The following is a 9,717-nucleotide window of genomic DNA, read 5'->3' as shown; positions in this document are numbered from 1 at the left end:
GATGTAAAACAAGTGACATTTGACCTTTTTAGAGAGGTTTAGCCAAAACCACCCCACCTCTGAGGTGATTTGGGTGAAAATGTTTTTTTTTACATATCTCTGGCCCCCCTTGCTCGATTTTGATGGTTGACACCTCTTTCTGACCGTTAGAGCCAATAGAATCGAAGGGGGAGGCCCACATACACACTCATTGTAAAGAGAAAAGGTGGGGGCTGTGCGCATGTAAATGTAAAGCAGAGTGGAGCTACATTCTAGCTCTGGCATTTGGAAACAAAAAAGCAGTTTTATTGCTTATGGATTATCAGAAATACAGATACATTGGATGAACCTATGGATTAACTGCAGCATCGTTTTTTTTTATCGTTTTAATGCCATTGAAGACCAGTTTTGACCAAGGTAAGCCATGTTAGCGTTTCTAGCTACTTAGCTCCACATGTTATGATGAGTGTTGAGGTGGGCACCACTAGATTCAGTGTCTCCAGGACACCAAAAACGAGTGGTTGGCTGTGCATCTAGGATAAGTAATAAGGGAGTTATTGTGAGTTTAAGTGCCGTTTTAGGTTAAATTTTTTCGCTCGTGGCTAATTCAGAGGCTGAGTGCTAGCATTGTGGGTTTTTTTTGAAAAAAAAAATTAAAAAGATCAGTTAGCTGAGTTTCTTCCCGTTACATGGATATAAAACATTCATAGTTTTATTAAATATTAAGATTCCTTAGACGTTGTTTCCTGCAAATGACGTGTTTAAAAAAAAAAAAAGTATAAATATGCCTTATATAGGTATGGTCCTACACTATATTATTCAAATATAGCATGATAGGTCCACTTTAAGAAAAAAACAGCCTACATCACAGCTCTCCTTAGGGTTTCATTTATTTTGTTGGCAGCTCATCCCTCAGTTTGCTTATAATAAGGGGAAATATGAAGGGTGTATTTCAAGCTTGTAAGGTAAATAAGTCATTGGGCCTTTTTTTAATCAACTAAGATATGTTAGAAAATGTTTCCAACTTTAATTGACTGAATTTATTAGAAAAATGGGCTTATTAACACATGAATACTGCTGTGTAATATATTTTACATTTATATTTAAGAAGTACAATATAAGACAAGCACAGGTTTCATTTGTGGGCCATATTGGATTATACTTTTAGAATTTACTGAGGCCGATTCAGCAGTTGGGCTGCTGTGAGTTTCACTGACCTCAGACCAGCGTCTTCGTAGTGGGGGTGGTTGACGATGGGCCGCCCTGTGGAGAGCTTCACGCTGGCCATGGTGGGCATGGCTCCGGCAAACACAGAATCTGCATCAGTCACACACAAAAACAAGACAATGTTGTTGAGTTTCTACACCACCTTCCTTTTTTATATTTCTCTACTTTGTACGGTTTAATAACGTAAGCCATGGAAAATACTTATTTCTAATTGGCTGACGGGTGTATGTTCAAATGGTATCTCTAGTGAACAAGACAATAACATACATTTCATTTTAGTGTATCGAGTTAAGCAGCAGGTGGCGCAAATTCTCCATTTTGAAAAAAAACATTAAACCATTGCAGAAGAGATGATGAAGCAATTCAAAGAGCACCAGAGGAAGTTTAAACAGTGAAAAACAACGCGTGAAGGTCACATCAGATCTATGTGGAGCAGTGAGGTGAATTTGTTTATATTCTACCATTTAATCATCTCATCGGCGTAGCAGAAGCTTCAGTGGACGTTTGAAGTCACATGCTTTATGTGTAACGTAAAATATCCCAAGCACATTGTCACATTTGTTTGATATCCCGATATATTTTTTCAAATGTTCTGCTTTTTAACTCTCATTTTATTATTTTATGGGCATTAAAACACACGTATTACAACCATGGAAGTTGCCAACAAACTCCATTGCTTAATAATTAAATAGTTAATAATAAGCGTTAAATATAAATTGATACAATTATAGAAGTGCCCGTTCCTAAGGTTTATTGATCCTTCACTCACCAGGCGGGGTGTTTTCCTGGATCCAGTCCAGCAGCTCCTCCTGAGGCATGTTGCTGAACTCTCCGATGATCGCCCACTGCGCCTGCATGTTGGCCACGCCCTGCACCGCCATGATGGCCATGACCGCAAACACCGCCACCTGGTGTTTAAACCTGTCCCCGACCCAGCCAAACAACTGGCACAACAAAGAGAGATGGAGAAAAGTATTTAAAATAAATGTTCAGTGTCAATCATGTGACCCTTAATTCAATTCATAACAGACCACATTTTAAATAAAAACTCAGTCACATTTATCTAAACAAAAAGATATATTAAAAGTTCATCTTATCCTCTGCTGCAGAACTAAAAGAAACTGTAGAGCAAAACTAATAGAGAGCAAAAGAGCAAGAGATTAAAAAACAACAACTGTTGATAATATTGCATATTATTGCAGACTTTCTTTATCTATAAAAATATATATATTAAAGGTCACCTATCATGCTATTTTTAGGCAATAGCATAGGTCTCAGATATATAAAAAAATACAAAAAACATGTCTATGAAGTGTTTTGGATCACAGATCACCCATTCTAGCCATGCCTCATATCCCTCTATTTCACTTCCTGTTACAAAAGTGCTGATTCTGGGAATAAACAGGTCTCTCTTGAGAATGAGACCCTGTGTCTCAATTAGATTTTCACCTGTATAAATAAAGGCTAAAAAAATTAAATAAAGCTTATTTTCTTTTTAAACTGAAAAAAATAAGAGGGGGCGGAGCCTATGCCGGCTCATGCGGGACCTGGCAGATACTGTCTAAAATGCTGCGGTGATGAAACGCAAGGATTATTAGATCAAGGAGTATTTCTGAAACAGTATGGAGCTCAAAGGCTTTCTCTCTCGCCGGTTATACCACAAGGTGAGTTCCTTTTTATTTCCTGCTTCTTCACACACATGCTCTCCAGTACAGGTTAGCTCTGAGTGTTAGCGATGCTAATGTAAACACCGACCATATTACGTTAGTACCCCTTATGTCGCGTTCACACCAAAAAAAGCACTTCATCTCGAGAACTTTTACCCCCATTTTTAGTGCCTGCTGAGAGATGGTACTTTCCTGGGGGAAAAAAGTGCCCCAGTTCTGATTGGCTGGGCGAATTGCAAACCACGCCCCGTACAACTCTGAAATGTTTTGTAGAGCCGCCATTTTATTATCCTGGCATTAGCATTATTAGCATTCGCCCAGTGCACAAACGCAGAGAGACTAACTTATGGCAACACAAAATAAAACATGGGAGCGGTGGAGATGAGGAGGTGTCGGCGTTCTGGCCAGTCCCCAACTCCGGGGACTTCCGGCCGGGGACTCCGGGTGGCAGTATACGCCGTGAAGTTGTTTGCGGCCTGCCAGTAAACCCAAAGCAGAAGAAGACGAAGTGACGTTCGCGGCTCATTTGCGTAATCTTCCCTCAGGGAAAAGTACTCCGGTGTGAACGCGATCTGTACTAAATGCCCTGGGGTAATAAGTGCCGGGGCACTGAGTGCCGGCACTAAATACGGCAAAGTACTTGGTGTGAACGTGCCTATTGTACCCCCGTTTTTAGAGATTTGGGTACGGAGGAAAAGAGAGGGTTTTATTTTCTGACGCTGTGTGAGTTCCCTGTCACACCAGGGACACATATTTATGTATAAAAAAAGTGCATTTTGCATGATAGGTCCCCTTTAAAGCATCTAATCCTCTTTGCCGAACAGAAAGCAACCGTAACACTTTTTTATACATGTTTTTATATATACGCCCAAGTACCCAAGTTATTCAAAAGAGAGCTCGAGTGAGAGATTTAAAAAAAAAAAACATTTTATTTTAAATAACTTTTAAAAATAAGTGATATTATCAATAATATGACCTGTAATTCAATTCATTACAGAGTTATACAACATGATGTATTAAACGGTCATCCTAGCCTCTGCTACAGAACAAAAACAACCGTTATACCTATATTTTCTATATATAATCTCTATAAAGGGAGACAACAAGAGAAAAAACACAACTGAGGGACTAAATGTGTGCCTAACAAACTGATAACCCTTATTAAAATGCACCGTACATACTGGTTATTTAATCAGATGAAGAGGTAATGACTACACTGAGATGAAAACACACTTTTTAAATAGAGCACATGGTTTTTGTTAAAACAACACCCTTGACTGGGGGTTAGAGACAGACCTGTTTGGAGCAGATGAGCGAGGCCATGATGCACATGTGTGGCGTGAGGAAGAGCTTCAGACGCATGATGAGGACGGCCAGGACGGCGAAGGCCAGCAGCTGCAGGCTGTGGTACACCATCTGCACACACACACGGAAATTAGTAAAAAAATACACTCAACTTTAGTGCTGAGCTACATTTGGAGACAAGGTACGGCTTTAGATCAACTATTCTGTTTGTCAGTCACACACTCTGCTGGAACACTGGCATACATGTATTTATTGGTGCTTTACTGACACTAGCTGGTGATTAGTGGTACAGCACAGACCTTCAGAGGATGTAGCTTTTGCCTAATATCTCCAGGGATTTGATTGTTTTTAGAGAAGAAATTGACAAAAAGATAAAAAAGAATCAGCCTTTGATTGTTTTGTTAGGATCTGTTGTTAAAGAGAAAGACACTGCAGATCCTTTAATTGATTAAAAAGAGGGTGCTGTAACAAAACTGTGTCCAGTGTCATGTTCATGTGTGACGGACAATTTGCAAACATCCTCCCTTTTGTAAATATCCGTTTCTTTGTCTGTTACACATATTTAGAAACAAACGTTTAAATACATGTATATTTTTTCTATTTTGAGGGACTCATGTCATCGAATGCTCTGTTTTGTTGAAATTGAAACTACTTATTAAAAAGTTTAAAGGTCCCATGTCATGCTTTTCCGGTTATTACCCGTCCCCTTGTGTGTTATGTAGCTTTTTATGCATGTAAACGGTCTGCAGAGTCACAAACCCTCAAAGTACACCCTGTAGCGAGTAAATCTCTAACACAGAAAAGACCTGTCTATGCTGCCCCAAAACGCCTCGTTGGAGATTTTTCTTTTTCTTCCTGGGTACAGTGACGTGACCATACCCAAATGGACCAATCCGTGGAGCTCCTCACACACACACACTCTCTCAGCGGCGAAACTGTGACGCGCTGGGGGGGTGCTAGTGGAGCCTCGCAGGCTGAATTCAGGCTGAGTGTCGCGATGTCTCGCTGTGTCTCGCAGACCCCACGCAGCAACCAGGAAACCACACCAGTAATAGAGCTCACACTGTCCGCTCCTCACAGCAGCGAGCCGCGCAACGTCCCGCCAACACGGCACCCAGACCCCACGCAGCATTCTCATCTGTTTGTCATTACTGGTGTAATTTTCTGGTTGCTAACGCCATTGTAACACATACACACTGATATTCCGCTGTAACGGTGGTGGACTCATCAGAACAGAGTGGGCGAGCTGACCAATCAGAGCACTCTGGGCTCACAGGGAGGGGGGGCAGGAGCTCCAACATGCCGTTTAGGACAGAGAGTGAATACACATACTATACAGAGATGCTGTATGAGAAACCAATGTGAGTTTGGAAAATTGCACAATATAAATCTATTCTAGTAGACCTCAACAATGGAATTATGATCAGTAGAAATGGCCATGACATGGGACCTTTAAAAACAAGCCTCTACAATGTATTATTTATAAATTAAATATCTTTAAATGAAGGAGTGTTGATCTGATTGAACAAGCCATTTAAAATAAACTTATTTTAAAACTTGTGTTGGGAATTATTCATCAATTTCTGTTATAATGTACCGTAATTTTCGGACTATAAGCCGCGACTTTTTTCCCATTTTTCGACCCTGCGGTTTATATAAGGGTGCGGCTAATCTATGGATTTTTACAGCTCCGACGACTTGCTCTGAAAACACGGAGGAGCAAAACAACAAACGAGTGAAACAAAGCGTATATTAAAGCCCGGGAAATATACCCGTTTTGACGCTGTTTCAGGAGCGCCTCTAACATTGTTTTGAAGGCCTGTTGCTAGCGGGGGATGCTAGCGGGGGATCCTCGGGCTAGCCCTGTAGACACCGGGCCGAGAGAGCGCAAGGGACCGGGACAGGAGCTCCGCGGGATAACGACCAGGTTTGACTGACCCTGCCAGTCCTATCTTATAACACAAAGAAGACGTAACCTCTCCTAAGTTTGAAAGTTGAAAAGTTTGTGTGTCTGAAACGCTATGTGATACAGTACAGTTTACACAGCACAGTACATGTTCTGTAGCTACTATTGCACTAAATGGTAACACTTGAATACGTTATGCAAATATGCAACTTGTTTGTTGAAATGTTAATAAATGGGAGCTTCCTCAAACAGCCATCTCTTCCCGACAATCCCCTCTGTGCACGAACCCTTAGATATGGTAATTAAACATTAAAACACCTGCGGCTTATAGTCCAGTGCGGCTTATATATGTACACATCATTCAATTTAGCTGCTGCGGCTTATATTCAGGTGCGCTTTATAGTGCGAAAATTACGGTAGATGCTTATTTTGGAGAATCTAATATATTGTCGATGTTATTTTCCCAAAGGCAATATTTAGTTTCTACTTCACATTGGCTTGTTACTTTTTAAAGACGGTGGAGGTTGGAGGTATGCCACGTGGAGTGATTTCAGATTAATACAAAATAATATTGTGTCCTAAATCACAAAAACTTGATATTTCTGAAAACGTGACAGCAACTTGTGCTTATTAAATCATAAGTCTCAGCCCAGCTGTCAGTGCAGCTATGATCTCTTCAGAGGCCGATCCAATTCAAAAGTGACCTGCACCGAGAACGACTGTATAATGAAATTTGCATGATGCTTTGATCTTTTTGAACATGGTCGTCGCTGCGAGGATCAAGAACACCCTCGGGTCTCATTGAGCCATACGGAAACATTTAAGCAATTATCTGGGAAACTTTGGAAAGGTCCACACGCTGCGGCTGCTGGAGGAACATCTGAAGGATATTGAGGATATTACAGGAGCAGCTGACAAAAGGCAGCAGAGGGAGGTACTATCTCACACAGGCTCTGCCCTCTAGTGGACTCTATGGGTACTACTCTCAATGATACGCGAGCGTTCACACACTGAAGTTATATAAACGTAGCCGGCCAATCAGGGGCGAGCCTACCTGAATGCGCTCGCAGGCTCACAGTATATAAGGCAGCTACACCTCCTGACTGTCATCCTTTTCTCTTCAGCGAGCGAGACAACACCTGACAGAAAAAAAGAAACATTTCGTGGAAGGTTTGGCGGCGGAGTGGGCCACCAGAGAGTACCACAGCTTCTTAGCTGCTGCTCCACAGCTGCTTGCATTTCCCTTAACACAGTTTTATGGGGAATGGAAGCTCAGCTGTGTACTGACAGAGTGGATGGACAGGACACTGAGACTGCCTCCATTCAGGGGCATAAGAGAGGCAAATCTATCATCCCAGGAGGAGATAGGTTTCCTTTCAACAGAGATTCAGGCCCTGTTGCAAAAACAGGCTGTGTCTGTTGTGCACTCTCAGGACAGAGAAAAGGGGCTTTACTCCATGTACTTCCTGGTTTCCAAGAAGACAGGAGAATTCAGAACCATTCTGGATCTTCGCATCCTGAATCAGCACATTGCCTGCAAAAAGTTCCATATGTTAACCATAAAACAATTACTGGAACTGGTGCAAGCCAGGCGATTGGTTCACCAACCATCGACCTGAAGGACGCTTACTTTCATGTCAAAATTGCTCCAAAGCACAGAAAGCAGGTGCAATAAGGGCGTTACCCACTCTGGGCCAACCTCTCCAGGCTTGGCTCCTGAGAGGGACAGGCTGAGACGGGGTGGACTGTCTGACAAAGTTATACAGACTATCCAGGCAGCAAGAGCAGGATCCACCACAGCCTGTTACAGGACGAAGTGGTTGGGATTCCAGCGGTGGTGCGAAGAAAGGAGTCTAGAGCCTCTATCTTGTATATTGGGCTCTATTCTGTCCTATTTACAGATACTGGTGGACAGAGGGCTGATTTGACTTAATGTTTTCATAAATATATTTTTCTCCCAGTTTGTCATGGGACTTATTTTTACCCTCTCAAAGAACCAGAATCGAGAACCGAAAAGAACCGGAATCGAAAAGCGTAACCGGAATCGTTAAAATCCAAACGATACCCAACCCTATGTGTGATGCAGTCAAATCTTACCGTAACAACCGTGGGAAAATGTAAAATACGATTTTAAAATGCGTGTTTTCTGAATGGAGATCGGCTAAGCTAACGCAGTATATGCTCCGACCGTCCACACTCACAACAACGGCCTACAGACATAAATAAACCAGCGACTGTATTCTCCATGACACAGGCAGTCTGTGGTTTGTACTTGTTTAACTTTCGTCTAGTTTCTGAACAGATATGAGGAGCTGTGAGCTCTGAGGGCTAACAGCGAACGGCTGATGTTGGTTTTGTGGTTCGCATTGAAGATGACGTCACGGCTCCGCCTACACTGCGTTACTATAGTTACTGCCCCAGCTACTAAACTGTAATGGAAACGCAGCATAAAGTGAGCCTGGCCTACAAACGCTTAACTATACCGTACTAAGCCGTGCGAGACCCTGCAGTGGAAATGCGCCATAAGGGACAGAGTAACTGAGCAGACGCTACTGCACTGGAGGAAGCCGATCGAATAAAACGGATTTAGGAAAATGGAGGTGTGATTACGTTAAGCTGTGTGCATATTTTTAACAATAACATAAAGGCTGTGAAAAGTGTTTCTTCTCACCTCTCCTTTTGCGGCTATTTCAGACCTGCAACACAGAACACAAAGAGATAATACACTTAAATCCAGACTCGAGATAAAATGAATGAAATCATATTAGGTTATTGTAGGTACATGTAAAAACAATGTAGCCTCATGAGGTAATATCTTTTTTTAAATAAGAAAAGTCTGTAATCAATTCAATAAATAAAAGGTTGTGAATTGACAAGAAAAAAAAGTTTTCTTAAATGTACCCAATAAAAAACTAATTTTCCAGTTCTTTTTCTCAGAGATTTAAGAGTTTGAATGTCAAAGAATATTCAAGTTATTTATCTTACTATCACCACATTCACACATAATTGTACACCCCCTCTACTGGCAGTGCAATTTTTTATAAACCTACAATGGTCCTTATACACGGTTGTCTTAAGAATTGCAAATCCCTAATTCGTAAAAAAGGATATGTTAAGATATTGCTCGTTGTAAGCTTTGATGACTTATTGTTACACACTTATTTGGATTTCCCTGCTAGTAAATGAAAGTTGAATGAGCAACCAGGCCTCCAGACGCTCACCCTGAAGCCTCATCAGCCTCCTCCGGCTTCACAGACTTCCCTCCGTCCCTCAGGAACCGGACAATATCCTGGAAAGTCTGCAAAGGACTAATGGTTAGAATAATGTCATGTTTCCAAAGAAAAGTGCACAGTAGGAGCCGAGATCTTCCTCACAGCTTGCTCATGTACTGGATCCCATGCTTTGTCAAATCGACTTATGTATTCTTGGTTTAGCGGGGGCAAGGCGTAATGAGATTAGACTACATAAAGAGCAGTTCTTTAAATATCCCTTTGGAGTTTCCCTCAACAAAATAAAAATCCTGTTATAGGAATCAGACATAAATCTCCTCCTTTCTGGAAGCTTAAATATATACACATGTAAATCTGAGCTATGACTCCCATGCAGGGCAAATGACACCACTGCAATCTACTG

General features: G+C 41.5%; 1 protein-coding gene across 1 annotated transcript in view; it reads right to left on the bottom strand.

Annotated features, from left to right (window-relative positions):
- The window catches only part of dpy19l1l (dpy-19-like 1, like (H. sapiens)), a 37,013-nt gene that overhangs the window by 6,320 nt on the left and 20,976 nt on the right, over positions 1 to 9,717 (bottom strand). Inside the window, exons 16-20 of the mRNA XM_034145708.1 lie at positions 9,306 to 9,382; positions 8,756 to 8,780; positions 4,170 to 4,289; positions 1,976 to 2,150; positions 1,197 to 1,296 (exon numbers count right to left, since the gene is read on the bottom strand). Coding sequence (XP_034001599.1) covers positions 1,197 to 1,296; positions 1,976 to 2,150; positions 4,170 to 4,289; positions 8,756 to 8,780; positions 9,306 to 9,382 — 497 coding nt within the window. The remainder of the gene's footprint in view (positions 1 to 1,196; positions 1,297 to 1,975; positions 2,151 to 4,169; positions 4,290 to 8,755; positions 8,781 to 9,305; positions 9,383 to 9,717) is intronic.

Source organism: Trematomus bernacchii, unplaced genomic scaffold (genome assembly GCF_902827165.1).
Source record: "Trematomus bernacchii unplaced genomic scaffold, fTreBer1.1, whole genome shotgun sequence".
In the NCBI taxonomy this organism is placed as follows: Eukaryota; Metazoa; Chordata; class Actinopteri; order Perciformes; family Nototheniidae; genus Trematomus; species Trematomus bernacchii.
This window is presented reverse-complemented; position numbering and strand designations above follow the sequence as displayed.